Source organism: Symphalangus syndactylus, chromosome 14 (genome assembly GCF_028878055.3).
Source record: "Symphalangus syndactylus isolate Jambi chromosome 14, NHGRI_mSymSyn1-v2.1_pri, whole genome shotgun sequence".
In the NCBI taxonomy this organism is placed as follows: Eukaryota; Metazoa; Chordata; class Mammalia; order Primates; family Hylobatidae; genus Symphalangus; species Symphalangus syndactylus.
In genome coordinates this window covers 70,870,918-70,893,679 of record NC_072436.2, presented here as the reverse complement: position 1 = coordinate 70,893,679, position 22,762 = coordinate 70,870,918, and the positions used below count along the sequence as shown (strand labels likewise).

At 41.9% G+C, this 22,762-nt stretch overlaps 1 protein-coding gene across 12 annotated transcripts in view; it reads right to left on the bottom strand.

Moving 5' to 3' along the window:
* Positions 1-22,762, bottom strand: part of AAK1 (AP2 associated kinase 1) — a 193,431-nt gene that overhangs the window by 64,167 nt on the left and 106,502 nt on the right. For all 12 annotated transcript variants that reach the window (XM_055243318.2, XM_055243321.2, XM_055243320.2 and 9 more), the window contains exons 4-10: positions 22,324-22,432; positions 20,412-20,554; positions 9,658-9,779; positions 8,249-8,330; positions 7,630-7,762; positions 4,830-4,933; positions 2,642-2,721 (exon numbers count right to left, since the gene is read on the bottom strand). In XM_055243318.2, coding sequence (XP_055099293.1) covers positions 2,642-2,721; positions 4,830-4,933; positions 7,630-7,762; positions 8,249-8,330; positions 9,658-9,779; positions 20,412-20,554; positions 22,324-22,432 — 773 coding nt within the window. The remainder of the gene's footprint in view (positions 1-2,641; positions 2,722-4,829; positions 4,934-7,629; positions 7,763-8,248; positions 8,331-9,657; positions 9,780-20,411; positions 20,555-22,323; positions 22,433-22,762) is intronic.

Below are 22,762 nucleotides of genomic sequence, written 5' to 3'. Positions count from 1 at the left end.
GCAACCTGTTAGAGGGATGCTCTTGTGCTGGTTGGGGAAGTGGTGAGATAAAGGCTATCACATTTGGGGGGCTATAACTCGGGCAAGGGATGTGGGAAGAAAAATGGGACACATGCTGGAGAAAAGAAGAAAGGTGTAAGAAAGAAAAAGCTGGCCGGGTGTGGTGGCTCACGCCTTTAATCCCAGCACTCTGGGAGGCTGAGGCGGGTGGATCACTTGAGGTCAGGAGTTTGAGACCAGCCTGGTCAACATGGCAAAATGCCGTCTCTACTAAAAATACAAAAATTAGCCAGGTGTGGTAGCACGTGCCTGTAGTCCCAGCTACTCGGGAGGCTGAGGCTGAAGAATCACTTGAACCCGGGACACAGAGGTTGCAATGAGCCGAGATCACGCCACTGCACTCCACCCTGGGTGACAGAGCAAGACTCCATCTCAAAAAAAAAGAGGAAAAAAAGAAAAAGCCAAGGGTGAGGGAGGTGAGCAGGCTTCTGTAGAAACCCAAACAGCAGAACCTCCATGTTGATCGCCTCTTGAGGGGAACATATTAGAGCAAGGGGATCTGGAGCCGAAGAAAACTATATTTGAGTTCTAGCTCCTCACTAAGTAACTGTGTGATAATGGGTATGTCACTTACCCTCTTTCAGCTTTGGGTCCTTTATGTGTAAAAGGGAAAAACACATATGCCTACATCATAAGGCAGATGTGAACATCAAATGTATCAATAACTGTGAATCTGTTTTATTAATTGTAGAATGTCCAAAATATTAGTTTGTATGGACTTCAATGAGTATGTTTTGTGGAGTGGAGTGGGGAAAGGGATCATTGCTTAGCCTCTGCACATATCATGTTTGAGCCTAGTATAAGACAGCCATGAGCACAAAAGACTAAGCTACTTAAATCAGCCCCAAAACAACTTCCAAATAGATGAGCATGGCAGAATTAGTGAAAGAAATGGACAGACTACAAAGTAACAAGTGTTGTTTGTTAAGCAAGTTTGCTACGTTTATTAAAAATCAAAGTCTCACTACTTTAGAGGCACATCTAAAATAACTTCATGTACACAGCAGGCATTTAATAAATATTAAAGAACTTTTTAAGATACAGATGTTATTTGACTGTTCTATTAAAATTCACATATTCCCATCCAGGGTACTTTGTTGACGCAGTTTGCTGCTAGCACTTACTCGCGATGGTGGCAGAAAAAAGAGGGGTATAAATATCTCCTGCGCTACCTCTAGAATCTGCCATTTGGAAAGTGTGGCAGCCATGTGAAAGTGCTTTGTAGACCTTCATCTACAGGGAGCATAAAACCCCAATGCTCAGCTGCTGCATTCCCAAAATGCAGCACTAAATGCAGCACTGCTGTGGTGTTTGCCCTGGTGCCATGCTTCCCACAGGTTGCTGCCAGCCCTAACCTCCAACCCACAGGAATTCCTAGGAGATGAGGGATTATCTGCTGGCTGACTGGCACAAGGACCCCAACACCTTTGGTGAGTCTTACTTAAGTTGTGTGACAGTCTAGGTCACTTCCACCCATGCTTCTTCTCCCTCTGTCTGGGTCAGACTTGCATTGCCTTCTGATGGCGCTCCCAGCCTTTCCTGGCTCCCTCCCTGTTTTCTCTCACATGGGCATTTCCCCAAATAACATCTTTGTTTAATCCTCTTTTGGCATCTGCTTTTTGGAAGAACCTAGGTTGAATAGACTGTGATTAGCTAAGACCCAGAGAGTCTTCTGCTGTTCACTGACCTGGTGCTTTGACCCGCATTTTCCTAATGTGGTTGGAGCCATAGAAAGTAAGAAGGAAAGGGAGGTTGAGTGTTAGGGTGGTGAATGCAGCTCACCAAAAGTCAGGACACATGTTTAGGATATTTTTTACATTTTTTTAAAAGAGATAGGGTCTCGCTGTATTGCCCAGGCTGATCCCAAACTCCTGACCTCAAGTACTTCTCCTGCCTCGGCCTCCAGAGCAGTTGGTACCACAGGCACGTGCTACCATGCCTGCCTAATGTTTAGGATACTCTTGTACTAGCAACATTCTTTTTTGTTTTGTTTTGTTTTGAGATGGAGTCTTGCTCTGTCGCCCAGGCTACAGTGCAGTGGCGTGATCTCAGCTCACTGCAACCTCCACCTTCCAGGTTCAAGTGATTCTCCTGCCTCAGCCTCCTAAGCAGCTGGGACTACAGGCATGTGCCACCATACCCAGCTAATTTTTGTATTTTTAGTAGAGATGGGATTTTGTCATGTTGGCCAGGCTGGTCTTGAACTTCTGACCTCAGGTGATCCACCCTCCTTGGCCCCCCAAAGTGCTGGGATTATAGACCTGAGCCACCACGCCTGGCCGTACTAGCAATATTTAAAGTCTGCTGTTGCCTCATCTCTGAATGCCCCTGAGCCTATTCCCTTGCAAAGAAAACAGCTTCAGAGTTCTTGATTCTCTTTCAAATGTAGATCACAATATTTCATGATATTCCTTTTTGCATTCCCAAAGAACAGTTTCCGCCTAGGCAAGACAGAGCTTGCTTTCCTGATCTGTGCAGCCCCTGGTCACGACAGCATACATAAGAATCAAGAAACACAGGCATCCTTCCCTGCTGCTGTGGCAATCCAAGGAGGACATGTGTCCATGAAGGCATTTCTTACCTGGCCTTTGGCTGGGTCTTTTTTGCAGCTGCCTCACTGGCTTTCACTGGTTCAGGAAGCTTTGCAGGAATGGGAGAGTTCTATAGAATTGCAAACAAAACAGAACAAAACAAAAGGACATCACAGATTTCTTTGTTAAAGAATAAGCAGCCTGATTGGGACTGAGAGCTGATGGAAACACATTTTGGGATCTTCTGGAGCAGCTTCCAGGCCCTGAGCTCTGTCTGGTAAAGGGAAGGAAAGTTAACCAAATGCATATCAGACTCAGCCACAGTCAGGGAAGCAATGTATCTGAGAAGAGGAGAGAGTAGCTTGTGTGCAGCACACATTCCCGGATTATTCTCTACCTTCTGTACCATGGTGAGTCACCGGGGCTTGATCTCAGTACCCTTCTCCTCCTATAGCACAGCTTAGAAGTGATGCTATGAAAGGAATGGGAAGGAAATGTCTGTAGCTGGTATTATTCTGGATCTCAGACAGATCTTCGTTCGAGCTTATCATTGTGTCAAACCAGGGTGCACTTGAGTCTGCTAGTTAGAATGCTCAGAGAAAACCACAGCCACCTCTGTGTATGGCTGCTGAGCCAGTACCCCTTCCCAACATGTGAGGCACTACTCAGTCCACAAGCCAAGGAGAGTTCCTCTGGCTTGAAATCTGCACTATCCATCTAATAATGCCTCATGAGGGAGCACCAGCTAGCTGTCCCTAACCCTGAAACAAGTGCTTACCATTACTGAGTACCAAATGACATGAGAACTGTGAGGTGTACTTTTAAAAAACTAGCTACTAATCTGAATGCTTCCACTTAGATTTCACATTATTTAACTTTATGAATGGTAAAGTGGGACTACAAAAGAAGACAGCCATGTTTGGTTACTGCACAGTATCCCTCGTTTTAATCTGGAAAACCAACACACAATACTAGTCATAAAACTGGCCTTTCAGGAGGGTCCTCTCGCTTTCTTCATGTTTCCAGGTCAGGGGAGATTTTCTGCTAGAAAACTTCTAGCACTTCCTCTTCTTCAAGCATTCCTCTCCCAGAGGAGAAGAGTTGACTTCTGTGACTGATAAGACTGTGGAAAAACTGAGCTGGTCCGGTTTGCTGTTGCCCTCCTTCTTTTATAGAAGAGCCGGTCCCCCCGGAATCAGGTGTTTACATCTCAGTCATGTGGGTCTAATGCTAGGGAGCCTGAACGGTGAAGCTGCATCTTCTGACTCAAGCTTATTAGTAATAAAGCCAATATTCTGAGCTCCACCTGGATGAACCCCACATCTGATTCCAAATGTGAGAGTGAAAGAGGAGTAGCACCCTTAAGCCCCAGCAGTGAAATCAAAAGTTCATTATTGGAGGAACTAGCAAGAAAATTTCAGGTCAGAATCTACTTATTATAGCATCCATTACTAAAATATTTAAGAAAAATAGATCACAATATGACATGAAAACTATGCAAGGATTTTTAGTAGAGATGGGGTTTTGCCATGCTGGCCAGGCTGGTCTTGAACTCCTGACCTCAGGTGATCCATCCTCCTTGGCCTCCCAAAGTGCTGGGATTACAGACATGAGCCACCACGCCCAGCCGTACTAGCAACATTTGAAATCTGTAAAAAGGACATTTGCAAGCATTTTGCTCTGAAAACTGTGAGTGCAGAGTTTAGGATTACTAAATGTAGAAAACATTCTTATGGCTTGATGTGCTGGAAGGACACAGAAAGAGGAGTGTGAGTTATAAATGGCCAATAGTAGAAACAAAATCAAGAAAGCTCTGCTGCAAGGAAGGAGAACAGGGACAAGGGGTGTAGGTTCTAACAGGCATGGGGGCATGTCCAAGGCATTGCCTCGGGAAAGTAGCCTGCCTAATCACCTCCAGGTGACTACAACAGGCATGTGGCTCTCAGAGAACTAGAAGAGTTGACAGACATGAAGTTGGTCAATCTTCATCCAAAGCGTCCAACTCCACCCCAGGGCATTTTTTTTGTTCAGTACAATTGCTTCAGTTTTATAATTAAATTCCATGGGAAAACTGGATTCCCTTTATGGCAACTGCTTCACAGTTAGCTTTGCTTGAATACCCCCTAGTAGATAAAGCAAGGGACATCTAAATTCATTTAAACAGCTGATTAACACCCCAGGAACTCAAAATGGCAATTTGATAATTTTTACTCCCTTTAAATAGCACCATTTACGTACCTGTACATTTGGAATTGGGCACTCTTTCTTGAATAGCTTAAATGAGAAGTAGGACACCTGGTAAATATCTGGCCTTTTGTCAGGGTCTGGTTCCAACATATACCCTAAGGCAAAGATACGTGAATTTATTTAATAATATTCCAACAGTTATTACACTAGCTAGGAAGCATCATTCCTCTCTCTACTCCCAATGTTTTGTTTTTAAACTTTTATTTTTCATAGAAGTCAGACAGTATAATTAGCCCATTTTCTCTCCCTTAGAAAGAGAAGCTCTAATGTTCCTTAAATATTTAATATCCATAAGAAAATAAAATATGTGGATTGTAACAAAGATACTTAAAGTTCATATTCTATGCTTTGCACCAAAGGGACTCAAGCTCTCAATATGAAAGTTACCACCTTCATACTTGGATACCTAGGAGGTTACACCGTCTTACCACGGGCTTCCTTGGTTCATCTTATCTTACTAAACGAATGATTATTCTTAATAATTATAACCAAAACCCAAACTTCATGATTTACTTATTATTCTTTTGTTGGAAATATTAGCTGGTTTCCAGATTAAAAGAAATTACAAAGTAACATATGCATATCTACTTTTCCTGTGACCTATAGATCACTTGTCTATTTCCAGGTCCTTTAAGCTTCTGCCTCCCTGAGGCCGGAAAAATCCTCAGTGGGAAAAAAAAAATATTTGAGAAGACCACAAACATACACATATATATGCAAACAACAACGCAAGGCAGCTGACTGCTTAAATAATAAAGTGAATGCTCTGGACACTAAGTTCCAAAAAGATCAGTGAGGCTGCAGCCTTGTGACTACCTTCCAGAAGAGGCAGAGGTTGAGGTGAACCTTGAAGGCAGGACAGAATTTAGTCAGCGGGGAAGCAGAGAAAAAGACATTCTAGTTGATAGAACAGTCTGAGCAAAGAAGGACTTGGAGAAAGACAAGAGAATGCCTTGCTGCAAGTAAACAGAGGAGCCAGAAGGACAGGGTACAGAAAAGGCTGAGTGGGTGGAATGCAACCAGAATCAGAATCTTAAATGCCATGCTAAGAAGCTGAGCCCTACTGTGAGACCACTGGCAAGCCGCTAGAATTTCGTAATCAGGGACATGAGAGGTGGTGTTTTACAAGAGGAATCTTTTGGTGAGGGTGTGCTGGATGGATTGAAAGAGAGGAGAAAATCTGGTGACCAGTCCAACAGTAGAGGCATGAGCTGACAAAAGTCTGTATATACTATGGTGACAGTGATGTATGTATAAAGAATGTAATGAAAACAGTAGAAACTCCAAAAAAGGAATATGGCCGAGTAAATGATTGAACCTTTCCTCTCTCTTGCTAGCTGGATCCAAAGAAATCTTAAATTTCATTCTTCTAGGCTTCAATGGTGATACCACTGAGAGAAACTGAAAAGAGGACAGGGGAACTGGGTATTGAGGGTAAAAAGAAGGAAGGAGGGCTAATGATGATAAACTTAATTTTAGATCTGTGCGTTTAGGGTGATAGTGGAGTTGCCAAATGGTTTGCAAGCAGTTTGGGAAAGATGTCCATGGTATAGACATTCATAAAGTTGTTTTTCCCAATATGAATTTACTGCATAAATGTTTTTAAAAGTATCAAAAAATAATACTAGTCTAATATCAAAGTTGGCCATTTTCCCATATTTCCTACCAATCTCACTTACATACCTGGAGTTCTAACATGGATATAATGCTTTATCTCTTAAAACAATCCAACAATTATTAAATGTCATAATCCAGTCCTTTAAATATTCCTCCTTTTTTTGTTAATACATGGAAGAGGCTGATTGACAAAACTGGCACAATGGAATGGGGAGCAACTTAAAAGCTGTATCTATGTGAAGAGGATGAGTTACCCACATTTTCTCAGTTTCAGTTTCCTCATTTGCGTAATGGGAATAATTACACTTAATATATAAAGGATTTTAAGAATTAAATGAGGTATAAGTAGGCCCTCAACAAATGTCAGATGCTCCACCCACATTTGCTGCTTCTATTTTTTCCAGTGTATCCCCACGCAGGACCCAAACTGGGTTACTCAGGATTTGTAATCAATCCACAACAGTTAAAACTTAGATGTTAAGAGTCTTGACCAATGTGGAAGGATGATAAAAAATCTCTGCTCCTTTAGCATTTTAGCATAGGGGTTTTGTGCAAAGATTCTTCTTCTTTTTTTTTTTTTAAGATTACTTATTCTACCATCTGGTTAATGAATGTTAGTACATATGCTTGCTATGATGATACCAAATAGTGGGGAATCTTAAGACTATTTTTAAGAAAGCATTGAGTTTAGATGCATGTTATCAAAATCCAGTGATTAACCTAAATGAGAGGAAAAACCTGGTTCCATGGAGTTATATAGTCTTAATTATGTATTCACTCCAGTGAATGCACTGCAATCATTTTCATTTGAGTTGCTTCCAGTTTTGCAAAGATGAATTTCTTATCACTTGATATGAGTCAGCTGGACTCCTTTGGTACCGGAGCTTTCATAGAGACTGCAACAGAATATAGAAGCACTATACCGTTCCAGGCAGTTAGGATTTCTGCTTGAGTGGCTGGGCTCAGGTGTGAAACAGAACTTCAGATTTCTAGCAAAAAGACCCATCACTCTAACTAGACACTGTTACATTGTCTTTGAGTTCCCAATCATTATCAACTAATTTCTTTACCTTTGCATCTAACTCATTACTCCTGGAATCTAATCCCTTTATCCCCCAATTCATTCTTTGTGATTAGAAATAAAAATATGAAACTAGAAACTTAAAATACTTACTAATTAGGCAGTGCATGTCTTGAGAATATCGAGAATTATCAGGAATTGTGAAGTTTCCATCACAAATTGCCACCTGACTCTCCCCAAATGGCAAAGTGAAGTAGCATAATTTATACAACAAACATCCAAGAGCCTAAAAAAATAAAGATAGCAGATTGCTACTAGTGGTTTATTTATCATGACTCTAAATGGATCTAATGAGAAACTGGCACCATCCACATTTACTAGCAGATGCAAAAACTATAGACAATTAATGTATTAGAAACATGAGTTTTAGAACCCAACACCACTGTTAGCAGCTGAGTCACATTATTTCTACCATTATTACCAAATCGTGCTCCAGTAAAGAATAAGTTATTTACCTGTTTTGCTCTTAAGAACCAGTAACATATACATGAAAAAAAATCTAAATAATTTTCACAGAGCTTGGAAGTAATTTCCTTAATCATGCTTCAAGAAGCAGTGGCTGGTATTCTCACATCAAGAACAACCTTGAGGGGTAAGTAGACAATGATATGGCACAGTAGCCACCATGCTATAGTGCTGTGTGCATTAACCTTAGGAATTTACAGTCAAGACTGCTGCTATCTGGGGTATGGATAGGTTACTTGACACCTACCCAAATGTCTGCCTTCGTAGTGATGATTTTGCCACTGTACAGGTTGACCATTTCTGGTGCTCGATAGGACAGCGTTGTGTATCTACAATCAAGAGATTCATTTTTTATCAAATATGTCAATACTATAATTAAAAACCAGGAGCAGCAGAAATACTTTTTTTTCCTTTTACATTAACAGAATCCCTGGGAGCAATCTGCAGAAGAGAGTATGAAATATTAGTACAGATAAAATGAAAAGCTGTCCTTGGTACAATCATATCATCACACCAAGGCCCTCTGGCAGCAGCCCTTCTAGTCTAAGAACATGTGGGGACTCAGACACTAATGCATTAAATAAATTCTAAAAGCAACTTTTCTTGGGTCCTCAAATGACAAAATCTTCTCTTATAAATTCTTATTCTGATACTATATTTTGTCAATTCGTTGCTTTAAAAACGGCCTTTACATGTGGCTCAGCACAGAGATGTAATACTGACTGTGGTACTCTGGAGAAGAGCAGAAAGTGGGCCCTGGCTGGGGTGAGGAGTGGGTGGAATCAAGAGCCCTTCATCTTTGCTCCTGGAATCCGGCTGAAATAATAGTTTTATCTCTTGCTCCAGTAAAAAGTAGTATAAGCACGTCCTCAAAGTGAGTGTCTTGGTGTTACCAAGCATGTGATTTATGCTGCTTTAGTCTCCAGATCCCAGATGGGACAGGTCTAGGCATCCCTCAGGGCCTTGGGTCGATCAGAGTCTTCTTGACCCAGACATGGTTGTCTGGGGTGATGCATGAAACGACAGAGAAGATCAGGATGTAGGTGTGCAGGCTAGACTGTTGACTTATTAGTGGTAATAGTGAGTGCTGTTGCCTGTAAAAAATCCAACATTGTGGACATGAGGAGAAAATGGGTCAGGCTCTTATTGGAGTCACAAATCTAAAGAAGCTTTTTCTCGTGAAAGTCTGTGATTCAGTATCTGCAGAGACTTTAATAACCTACTCACCATTATTTCCACTTAGATTGCCTTATGAGCAGGAAGGAAGGAGCAATTTAGGGTTCAGTAGAAAGCACATCTGTTTGACTGATAATGTCATGGTTGTTGTGATCATACTTAAAAACATCCTAGTACTTTTATGGTGTGTGCACCTGTCAGCTTTTTATAGACTCTGTGACATCATAAATCAAAACATCTATGTACAATGACCACAAGACCACTGATAAAGTGCTCTAAGAGTCCTTCCTTTTACTCTGATGTATGCTTGTAAACTCCTTTCTTCTTCTTCACCAAGCCAACTGTGAACGTGATGTTCTGAGATGAAGGACAACTGACTATCACCATTCTCTCCCCACCCTGACCTTCTCATCCATAGGCTGAAAGTAAAGTTGCTCATCTGATTGTGGACAAAACTCCAAGAAAGGAGAAAAAGCTTACTTCTTAATCTCATCTTCTACTGCATTGACTCCCTCAGTTTGTGGATTCTGGAATTTGTTGGTGGCACTTCCAAAGTCACACAGGACATAGTGGCCTCGGTCATGCAAGAGGATGTTTTCAACCTGAAAAACATTCCCCAACCACCCATTCCAAGATATCATTTAGTAATGCACGTGAAAATTTGGTTTCACAGTCACATAAATAAACATTTTATTTCTGGCAGTCTCATTAATGAGCACAGGAAAGTTATTCCTCTCCAAGTATCTCAACAGGGGTCATCCCAAGTGGAACACAGGAGATGTAGTGTAACAGGGAAAAGTGGGTGGAGAGGGCAAAAAGAGGAAACTCCATGGTGGGGGATGCAAGAGTGCCATTTTTGTAAATTTCAGCCACATTTCTCACCTCTGCAGAAACCGTCCTCATATTTTCAAGCCTCTGACCTGTGCCTTTGCTCTTGCTCTTCTTTTAGGCCAGGATGCCCTCCACAATCCCCACCTCCTTAGCCAACTATCAAAATCTCATTTCAAACCCCAGTTCAAATGCCATGTCCTTTTTGAAACTTTCAGGCTCCCAATCAGATAAAATGTCACTCTTTCCCTATTGTCCTTCAGTATTTCATTCTCTCATGATGTGAATTACTTCACTTGGACCTTGTAAGTACTTATATAAATGTCTTTACTACACTAGGTTAGGATATTCAGAATTAATATTGTTTATATTTCAGTTACTTCTCCATGTGACACAATGCCTGGGGATAAATGGGCACTTTTCCTGTTAATGTATTGCCCTAATTTTTTAAATAAATGAATTCTTTGGGCAGTGAGTTAGGAGTTCTAGGCAGCAGGGAGCTTATAAAGCCCCAAATCTAGAGAAATCCCTGGTATCAAAGGACTCCACCAATGAAATGAAAACTCCAAAACAGTGGGCACTATGTACTCAAGGTGTACTGATTTTGGGTCTAGGTGAACTGAGCTGACTAGTATGCTGGAGGACAGACCTGGCTATGTGTGGGCAGTAAAATGGCAGCCAAAAAATCTTGTTAGGCCATTAAGACTGTAGTCTCCATTGTCTTTTGTCTTCAGCCTTCCAAAGACTGACCGCCTTTGGAAAACAAAGGCAAGAGTAGACTATAAAATAGTCTACTCTTAAAGATAAGCATCTTCTTGTAATCATATTCTTGGTCTTCTCTACCTAGTGCCTAACACAATGCTTGGTATAAAAAATGTATGTTGAATGGAATAAACCAAAAAACACTGTGTATGTGTGTGCAAACCTGGTGTGTCAGGTGCAAGATAGGAGCCACCAAATATCCAGGCCGTACTACTGTACTACTACTGATTCTTTTAAAAACAACTGGTCAATTATAATAGTCTCTAATTTCTATACTTGTTTCTATACTTTCTTTTAATTCTTCTAAGAATTACATTAAATATATTTTATAGTCTGTATCTGTCAATTCCAATATTTGAAGTCTCTGATGCCAACTGATTCTGCAGTTTATTGTTTCTTACTCCTACTAAACCTTGCTTATGGTGGTGTTGTGAGGAGTTTTTTTGTTTTTGTTAACTTATGTTCCTTGGAATTTAATCTGTAAAAAGCTTGTAAGATCTGGGTTTAAAGTCTATTGTTCTTCCAGAGAGGATATACTGGTGTAGCTGGGGGCACTACTACCCTGGAATCACTTTAATCTATAATTTTGACCTTGGAATTTCCAGCCACATAGGTAGTTTGAACTACAGCTATCAACCCGCACAGGTATGTTCTATGATGAACAATTCTTAAGCATAGGGTTATGAAAGATTAGGAGAGATTCATTCCTTTGAGATAAGGCTGAGGCACGCAAATATTTCCATCATCTATGTCTTTTTTATAAAGCTCACCAGTTTAATCTATTTACACAAAGTGACACAGTCAAGCTTCCTGAGCATATACACACTTTAGGAATTTAACATAATTCCAACAAAACAACGCTAATGTTTTCAATCTAATTTAGAGGTTATAAAAATAACAGCCATCATTTTCTGAGCTTTATTACTGCCAGTACTACTGTACTCAGCATTTTACATGGATTATCCCACTACATCCTTATAATCCCAATATGATTATTATCCTTCTCTCACAGATGGAGAAAATGAGGCTCAGAGTGATTAAGTCACTTGCTAAATGTCACACAGCTAATAGTTGGTACAGCTGGGAAGTGAACCTAAACAACCTCACTCTAGAAAGGATAGGCAATTATATTCCTGCTACAGGAAGCAGGTTAGAAGCAGAGTAATTACTCAAGGCCCCCATCCTTACTTCCAACTATAGTAGGGGAGACGACACTTCTCTAATGCATTGGGTGCAAGCTTAAGGACAGGACTTTCTTGGTGCTTTATGTTCAGAAATGCCCCTACAATAGAAATCTAGTTAATAAGGAACCAAGTGTCTAAACACTAGCCAGGCTGATTTGTTCCATGTCTCCTAGGCATTCCATACACAAACTAATTTGTCCTTTTATTCAATTGCTCCTTTTATTCAACTGTTCACTCTCCACTCCAGTTGTAACTCCTCAGAAAAACCTTTCACAACCAGTTCACGAAATCTACAGAATTTACTGTCAATAGGAGAGGCTGCCAAAGGCCTTCAGGCCAAATCAAACCATGCCCACTTTTTACTTACCCTAAAGTTTATGGATGCTTTTGAGCTCTGACAGCAGAGTGAGCAGTTATGACAGACTTAAAATATTTATTATCTGGCCCTTTGTAAATAAATTTTGCCAATCTTTGGTAGGTAATAATCACTCATAATCATTTACAATTTGGCAGTGTTTCTTTCACTGTGAGTTGGTATTTAACTTCTTATGTATTTACGCTTGCCTTCCCAAGTAAGAATACAAAACTTTAGAGAAAAGGGCACTGTGTTATGCCTATGCATCTCCCATAACACCTTGTCCAGTGCTGTACACATGCCAGAGACCCTCAAATGTTGTCGATGAAATCACTTATTCAGCATCATTCAGCAACCATCTTCCTCCTCGGCCTCATGCACCTGGCAGGGCTCATATAAAACCATGCTTCTCCTATTGTATGTGTGCACTCCCTTTCTGAATCAGTTTCTACACTTCTAATGCTGGAATGTACATCTAGAAAAGCTGTTATACCATACATTTATCAAAGAAACATGTTTCACACAAAGGATAAATGCTTGAGGTGGTAGATACCCTACTCATCCTGATGTGATTATTACATATTGCATGCCAGTATCAAAATGTCTCATATAACTCCTATATACACCCATTATGTACCCACAAAAATTAAAAACTAAAAAACAAAAGAAACATGTTTCAACTCCTACTATATGCCAAGAACTTTTCTAGGTTCTAGGGATAAGGCTGTGAACACAACAAAGTCTATCCTCTCACAGAGCTTACAGTTCAACTGGGGATAAGAAGAAAATAATTATACTTGCCTCGTAGTGATAAATATTATGACAAGAATGCAGCAGGTGAATGTATGTAAGGTGAAGAGGAATGCTATTTTAAACAGTATAGTCAGGGAAGGTCTCTCTGAGGGGAACAGAGACCTGGATGAAGAAGGAGCAGCCATGTGCCATCCGGGGGAAGAGCATTCCAAGCAGAAAACAGTAGCACAAAGGCCCTGAGATGGGAGTGTGCCTGAAGGGTCTGAGACACAGAGGCAGGCCACTGTGGCTGGAATAGTACTGTGCATGGCACCGGTACTGCAAAGAAAGCTGAAAACATGGGAAAGGACCTATTATGAACCAGTGCTGTCAGGAAAGGGGAGACAAGATAATGTGGAGCCATGGAGGAAGTGAAGGACTTACAAAAGTGAAACTAATAACAGGAACAAAGCATAGAAACTGGAGTGATAATAACAGTAGCAACTAAACAGCACTTACTAAGTGCCAGACACTGCTCCACGCACTTCTACCTAGAGTATTTCATATAATCCTTACAAAGCCTTATTGTCTCTCTTAATAGATTAGAAAAAAGAGGCCAGAGAAGTTACCTAACTTGTCTGAGGTCACAGGATATAGGGCAGGATTTAGGCTCAGGCCACCGGACTGCCAGGACCACACCCTCACCCACCGTGCTGATGTGCATTGTGCAATTAAGGGGGATGGACAGTTGAGATTGACGAGGAGGGAGGAAGGAGAAAGGGAGAGGATGAGAGAAGCACACAGACAGCAGACTGAGGAAGGGCACTGGGGCGCCATTCAGCATTTTTCTCAGGTCAGCAGCACATGAAGACAGCCATTTTATGAAAATTAGCTTGGCAAAATTGAGGGAGAAGAAAAGAAGGAAGGCAAAAGGGCAGGTACAACAGTCTGGGTATGAGATGACTAGGGTAGGGTATAGAGAAAAACCAACAGGGATGGAAAGGGGTAAGCAGGTGTGGACAGATTATGTGAGATTAAGAAGGTAGAAAACCAACTAGACAGTCATACACCACCTTCTGAAAGCTTCAGAGAATTTGCATAGGGACTTTGTTTTTGGCAAAGTCCCTTAGGGTGAAGCTCAAGATTGGTTACCACTGCTTACAATCCCAAACCTTTCCATTCTTTGAGAAACCATTCTCTGGAAACCATTCTTTGAGAGTGCAATGCTGCTGACCCCATTTCCCAGCCTCTCAGCTTAAGAGTGCAATTGAAGTTGTCACTGTCAAACTCTGCTTACAGCTTTAGCAAAAAGCTCTAAGAGGCTACTTCCTACTGACCTCTTCATCTCAATATTATTCCAAACAGGTATGGCATTAGGCATTTCAGTCAAAAAATGTATTGCCACTGCAAAATCTGAAGGATTAGATGAATGCAGGTTTTCAAACCTGTGTTTCTAAAAATGGGACAAGAATCTTCATCCTATTATACTTCATGAGATCAAAATCTCTATTCTAACAAAAGAGGAGACATCTATGACTCTTTCAACATGAATGTGCGTGTTAAGCCTTAACCCTTTCTTCTCCTTTCTTAAGTGCTTGGATAAATAGCATGGTATAATACAACAAAATAAAACGGGAGTGAAAAACCGTGGTCTCCATTCTGGTTTGATCACTCAACTACCTGTGCAGGTCACAGCCTTTCTGTGCGGAGGTTTCCTCACTGGTAAAGAAGAGGGCTGGCTTAGGTGATCTTCCCAGATCTACAACACCATGAACTGCAATACTGATCTTTATCTTTCTCAGAGAAATGAAAATTTAAAATGGGAAAAATGATTAAAGTGTTAAAATAATGTATTAGAGGAGAGATCTTCAATATAGAACAGCACTTCTGCTATGGTTATTTTTAGAACATAAGCTGCTTAAGGACAGGGACCACTTTCAGTTTATTTCCTCTGTCACTGGAAAGAAAGACTGCACAGACAGTAGGGAGGGCAAGGGGACTTTCCTCAGTTCTGCATGTGAACCAGCAGACCCATAGGCAGAGTGGCGCTGGCTCCACAAGGCCCGAGGTAGGCCTGGCCGGCGCTCTTTCCCTCATCCTACTAACTTTTATTCACAGTGGCACCTTCTCACCAAATGGAAATCCTGCTCACAGAGAAGCAACTAGTATTTTCTCTGGAAAATAGGAAAATAGAGAACTCTTTGGCCCTGACTACTGCTAGGACTGTGGTGGCTGGTTCCCACAGTGACATGGAGCTCAGAGTGGCTGAGACTATGTGATGCAACGACAGAGCCAGGGTGAACAGGAGCACTTGGGGAAGCTGCAGGTGCAGCAGGCAACTGTATCTGCCCACCACGGACATAGTAGCAGACAGCAATAAAATCTAACGTGCTAATGAAAGCATCTAGATGGCATCGAGTGTAAGATCTGGGAAGTCAATGACTAAAAACAACAGCAACTAGGACTTCTCTGCAACAATCACAATCCAGGCCTCTTCCCATGGTCCCTGTATCCAAGGTAGAGAAGAAAGAGTCTCCTGAACCACACTGAACAAATTGGCAGCATGCCTGATGATCTTCAATATTGATGAAAACACAACCACAGAGTCCAATATAATCAGCTCTCCTTATCTGCAGGTTTCACGTCTCCCTCCATGCAACCAACCATGCATCAAAACCCACAGATAAGGGGGACAACTGTGTGTATTCTTCATCCACAGATGGTTGAATCTGCAGATGTGGAACATCAGATACAGAAGGCCAACTACTGTGTGTCCAGCATTGAGCTGCCTCCCTCTTAGGAGCACTGAGGTGCAAGGGGTAAAGCACTAAGGGCTGGCTGGGGAACGGAGCCTGGTAACCTCACTCAGCCTTTCATTCCACTGTGCTCCGCATTCCCCTGCTGAAACGTCTCGTGGGCTGTTCAGTGCAGTGAAGGAAGAGGCTGGGGCCTGCTGCCTTAGCCCTCCCATCCACCTACTCAGCATCCCAGGCAAGACACTGAGCTCTGTCTCCAGGGCCCCATCACTGGGTGATGCTGACCCAGCACCTCACTGTAGCACGAGTAATGTCACCAGGCAGCGCTATCCTGGTAACTACGTAAGCTGGACAGGTGTTATTTACTGGTAGTGACATGGCTATCATTCAGGCTTTATTTAATCCATTAAGTGTGGCCGGGCGCGGTGGCTCAAGCCTGTAATCCCAGCACTTTGGGAGGCCGAGGCGGGTGGATCACAAGGTCAGGAGATCGAGACCATCCTGGCTAACATGGTGAAACCCCGTCTCTACTAAAAATACTAAAAATTAGCTGGGTGTGGTGGCGGGTGCCTATAGTCCCAGCTACGTGGGAGGCTGAGGCAGAAGAATGGCGTGAACCTGGGAGGCGGAGCTTGCAGTGAGCCGAGATCGTGCCACTGCACTCCAGCCTGGGCGACAGAGCCAGAATCCATCTCAAAAAAAAATCCATTAAGTGTTTAAAAATTAATATAAAGAGGACTGGGCATGGTGGCCCATGCTTGTAATCCCAGCACTTAGGGAGGCCAAGGCAGGCGGATCATTTGAGGTCAAGAGTTCAAGACCAGTCTTGCCAACATGGTGAAACTCCGTCTCTACTAAAAATACAAAAATTAGCCACACGTGGTGGCGGCCACCAGTAATCCCAGCTACTCGGGAGGCTGAGGCATGAGAATCGTTTGAACCTGGGAGGTGACAGGTGTAGTGAGCCGAAAGTGTGCCACTGCACTACAGCCTGGGCAAGAGAGCAAGACTTCATCACAAAAAGAACCAAAAAACAAAGTTAATATAAAGGAAGACTCTGAGAACATGGGAATATTACTTTCTAAAAGGATCCTCTGTGTCCCTCTGCCTCTTTCCCTTGTCCTCACCTCTGAGCCCTTTCAGGCATTTACCATGCCAGGGATGTGCCTAGAGATTGACAAGCACTCCCTCATTCAACCTCACCACCACCCTAACAGGGCAGGCGTTGTTAGCTCCACTTTACAGATGACGAAACTCAGGCTCGGAGAGGCTAGTGATTTGAGAAGAAAGCCAAGGAGCCTGGGAAGGAGGAGCTGGGGAGAAGACACTGTCATAGAGGTCAAGGGAGAAACAGTCACAAAGGAGCCAGAAGCCACAGGGGGAATAAGACAGGGACTGGAAAATGCCCTCTGCATTTGGCAATACAGAAGAAGCTGCCTAGGCTCACCTCTCACAGCACTTGTAATTCCGTCAGTATCAGTCACACGGTGGTGCAGAGTCAGAGTTCACAGGATGAACTCTAACCCCATTTGACATGGAAGGGGTGCAGAACGGGGCTACAGAGAGGCACAAGGTCACATGGATCATAAGAGCAGTGCCTACCAGACACATTTCTCCCCTATTTCTATGCCTCTCACACTCTTCTCCAAGGCAGGTAGCAAGGCCAGGGGTCAGGTCCTTAAGTTTTGGTACCACTGCCTGTTCTGAAATACATGCTAACAGGATTTAAACAAAAATTTTACTCATTGTTAAAGGCAACTAGGAATAGTGTCAATACATATTCAGAGCAATGCCTGCGGTCACTCTAGCCTGGTCTGCAACTGGCCCAACACTGGAGCCCCGACCTACCTTCTCATCCCCACACACCTTGCTATTCCCTTCTGTAGGCAGCCCTCTGGCTCTGCTCTCTGCCCAGAATGTTCTTCATCCTCTCTGTGACCACTTATTTCCTGTCAGGCCTTCAAAATCCTGCTTTTCCAGAAAATTCCAATCACCAATGCCTGATCTCACTATCTGGCCATACATTAAGCCCCTTGATTATCTTCTATTCATCATTTTCTTCTACAGAGTTTTGTATTTCATCTATTTCTGTTTCAAGTCTAAATATTTCATTGACATCTTCTTACCAACAATATTTTGAATATCTTGAGGGTAGGAACAATGTTATATTTGTCCTATCCCCACAGAATTATGTACTTGTACTATGCTAAGTTTATAATAAATATTCAACAACATGCATTCCCCGCCCCCCTCGCCTTTTTTTTTTTTGAGACAGTCTCGCTCTGTCACCCAGGCTGGAGTGTAGTGGCACAATCTCAGCTCACTGCAACCTCCGCCTCCTGGGTTCAAGCAATTCTCCTGCCTCAGCCTCCTAAGTAGCTGGGATTACAGGTGCTAGCCACCACACCCAGCTAATTTTTTGTATTTAGTAGAGATGGGGTTTCACCATGTTGACCAGGCTGGTCTCAAACTCCTGACCACAGGTGATCTACATGCCTCAGCCTCCCAAAGTGCTGGGATTACAGGCATGAGCCACCATGCCTGGCCACATTCCTCTATTTCTACTCAGAAAAAAAGCGCTGATTGTGGGCAGAGGTACACTAGAGAAAGCTATCTAAGCCTTTGGGAGGTATATACTCATTCTCCTGTAAGCCAACTGCCTTAATATAGAAATGCCAGGATGCACCACTTCATACCCACTAGGACGGCTAACACAAAAAAGGTCAATAACAAGTGTTGGTAAAGATGTGGAGAAACTGGAACCTTTACGTATTGCCACTGGATGTAAAATAGTGTAGCTACTTTGGAAAACAGTTTGAAGGATCCTCAAAAAGTTAAACACAGAGCTACTATATGACCCAGCAATCTACCCCTACGTATATACCTATAAGAATTCAAAACATATGTCCACACAAAAACTGGTACATGAATGTTCATTGCAGCGTTATTATTCATAATAGCCAAAAAGTGAAAACAACTCGAATGTTCATCAGTGAATGAATGGATAAACAAAATGTGGTACATCCATACAACAGAATATTATGAAACTATGAAAATGAAGTACTGATACATACTACAACATTGACGAACCTTGAAAACATTATGCTAAGTGAAAAAGTCAGACAGAAGGGGTCATATATTATGATCCCATTTATATGAAACGTTCAGAACATGAAAATACAGAGACAGAAAGTAGATTAGGGGTTGCCAGGGCAGAGGGAAAGGGGAGAGAGAATAGGGACTGCTAATGGATACATGGTTTCTTCTGGGGATGATGAAATGTTCTGGAATTAGATAGTAGTATACTAAAAACTGCTGAATTTTATACTTTTTTTTTTTTTTGAGGCAGAGTCTCGCTCTGTTGCCCAGGCTGGAGTGCAGTGGCATGATCTCCACTCACCGCAACCCCTGCCTCCCAGATGCAAGTGATTCTCATGCCTCCGCCTCCTGAGTACCTGGGACTATAGGCATGCGCTACCATGTCCGGCAAAGTTTTGTATTTTTAGTAGAGACGGGGTTTCACCATGTTGGCCAGGCTGGTCTCGAACTCCTGATCTCAAGTGATCTGCCTGCCTTGGCCTCCCGAAGTGCTGGGATTATAGGCATGAGCCACCACGCCTGGCCTGAATTATATACTTAAAAGGAGTAAATTTTATAGTATGTGAATTATGTCTCAATTTTTTAAAAAAAGTTAAGAAATAAAAGAAATGCAGGTATGCTGCTTTATCCCAAAACCTTTAGAGTATACAAAAACCACCCAGTGTTCTTATTAAGATATGGCTTCTTGGGCTTCCCTGATGTCATTACCAAAATTTTGGCCCAAGAGATTCAGTGTGGAACCTACCGGCCTGCATTTAACAAGCATGCTAGGGGATGCTGATTCAAGTTATTAGCTATGAAGCATGTTTCCTGAAACACAGGTAGAATGAAAAGAAACTGTAATTTAGAATCTGAAGGTCTGGATTCAAATTCTGGCACTGTCCTTCCTAGTTATATGACCTTAAACAAGTCACATAACCTCTCTGCTCCTTAGTTTCCTCAACTATAAAATGTAACAAAGAATGTCTCCCCGTGAAGAGACACTGTACATAAAATGTAGTAGAGTACATGGCACATAATTGGTGCCCGATACATGCTAAGTTGAACCCTAACAAGGTGACAATTCCATTCAACAAACACTGTCAAGTGACTACAAAATGAAAGGCACGGTGCCTGGTGATGGCAATTAGGACAATTAAAAAAATCAATTAGTTGATTTTGCAAAATATGAAATAAGACTTTAAAAACCAAGCATCATTGTTTACTAAGTATTTAAATTAAAAGTATTATTTTTCACAATCCTGAAAAAGTAGGGGGAGTATATCAGGAAAAACAAAAACAACACAGGCTCAGGCATTTGATAATTATAAAGAATTTCTGGAGGCTACTTAAGTAATGAAACTTATACCTGTACTATATTTTTTCCTTTGTTATTTTCTCTCCTCAGGCAGAATATAAACATAAAAACAGGGACCATATCTTAAATTTCTCTCATATCCCCACAGTATCTACTCCATCCCTGGGGCAGACAGAAAATATTGAGTAAGAATGCCCGTAATGAAAGAGTGTGGTCTGTACCTTCAGGTCCCGGTGGATAATAGGAGTTTTGCACTGATGCAGGCGGGCAACAGCTTCACAGGTATCACAAAATATCTGGAGCACTTCATTCTCTGTAAAGCCTGTTTGCAGGCGCTGGTTCATCAGGTTTACCACCTGGCCACCTGAGGGAGTACGTACAGGGCAAAGGAGAGGTTATAAACGTTCAGACTTGTCATTTAGTCTAAGAGAATGAACGGCTGTCCAAAGAGAAGCGGTCTGGACTAAGGTAACAGAGCTGACCACTGACTGAGCCAGGATTAAAACCTAGTTGTCTTGACTCCCAGCTTAGGATTTGTTTCCTGATAATTCAGTGTCTCCTCTAATGCATCAAAAATAGTTTCTTTATTTTATAAAGCACCCCAGATGTGAGCTGCCCTCATTATGTCTTCGAGATTAGTAGAACTGACAATATGGTCCTGCTGTAGTTGCCTGGTTATATTCTGTCCGTTGTGTATGAGACATGGCCACAGCCTCAACTTGCCATATCTTTTAGTAAGAATCAGATGGCACAATAGGTCCAGGGAGCAGGAAGAAGATGGTTTTATAGTCTGAACTTCAAGAACAGCTTAGTCTCTCTGGCTTCACTGCTTACTGCTTGGCTTGCAGAAATGGTACCACCAACAATTAATCTCCAAGACCAAAAGACTGACGACCTCACTTACAACATTATCCAGATACCTGGATGCTCCTACTGTCTGATCTCTAAACATTTTAGTATCCAAAAAGGAATAAGCAGGAGGAAACAGTCAAGTTCAAATTTGGTAGTACTTTAGAAAATCAGGTAAATAATACAGTAAGGGCTGAAATTACTGGTTAACATCACATTTTTGGGATTAGCAACATATTTAATTTATGGATAGTATCTTCTTTTTTTTTGAGACAGAGTCTCACTCTGTTGCCAGGCTAGAGTGTAGTGGCGTGATCTCAGCTCACTGCAACCTCCACCTCCTGGCTTCAAGTGATTCTCCTGCCTCAGCCTCCCAAGTAGCTGGGACTACAGGTGCACACCACCATGCCCAGCTAATTTTTGTATTTTTAGTAGAAATAGGGTTTTACCATGTTAACCAGGATGGTCTCGATCTCTTGACCTCATGATCCACCCGCCTTGGCCTCCCAAAGTGCTGGGATTACAGGCGTGAGCCACCGCGCCTGGCCTATGGATAGTATCTTAAGCGTAAGGAAAATGTTAATGGAACTAAGGGTGATTACAAAACACAGCACCAAACAGTAAGGCACTGACCTAAGCCAAACCTCCAAATGGTTATATAAAATGCAATTAACTCTGAAAAAATTCATGCTACAGTCTGAATTTCCCAAGATAAATGTTTTTTTGAAACTTGAAGATTTCAATGACTTTACTCCACTGTTAACAGCTGCATCATTTGAATATAGCCTCACCTTACTAGGAATTATAGCTTTAGTGCAGGGACAGGAGGGTCACTTCCATTAGACAAAAAGGATTCTTTTACCCCGTAACACATGAATGATGGCGTGAGTGGGAAAGAGAACACACAAGTGAGGGAGTTGGGGAAGCTGCACTGTTTCTTTCGTCCTTCTGGAGTTGAGTCTTTATTATGTGCCTTCATCACTTGTTATAAAGCATCACAAAGAACATATTCATTCTCATTCCTTTACATCCTCATTTATATACAAACACCAAACCTTCCTAAACCTAACAAAAATGGAGTTTTATATTGTCTACACTTTCAATTGTTTGTACCATTATAAGAATAACTAAGAGTTGACAGCAGATTGTATCTTTTAGTTTTCTCATCTGTCAAACCAGAACACACCATAGAGTGCAGTGCACATTAAGTGAAATGACCCCCCTAACCTTGACAATCAAAATGCTAGAGAAATGACAGCTTAAGGGAATGGTTCATATACATACCTCTACAAAAGTCCATCAGAATGAGCACTTCCCATACATCACCGCTACTCACGTTGTTGATACTAGAATCAATGTAACCCACAATATTCTTGTGCCCTGACAGGTCCCTCTGTGAACAAGAGATGAGAAATATATTGTTAGTTTCAGATGCCAATAGGACAGAATTAGCCAGTCAGTTCCATTAGCACAGATAATTTAAATACAGAGATGATACAGTGTTGACAGAGAAGACTAAGGAGCGGGGTCAAGAACAGGTTTCCAATGGTCCCTGAGATTCACAGCTAGATCTTCAATAGCAATTCCATAACCCTACTAAACCAGAGCACACTCCAGAACCTAAATTCTAGAGTCGAATGCACAGAGTGCCTACTTGCTTACTGCATCAATGCTCCACGTAAACTAGAAGCAAAGACTCCCCTCTCCAGAAACACTGCAGGGA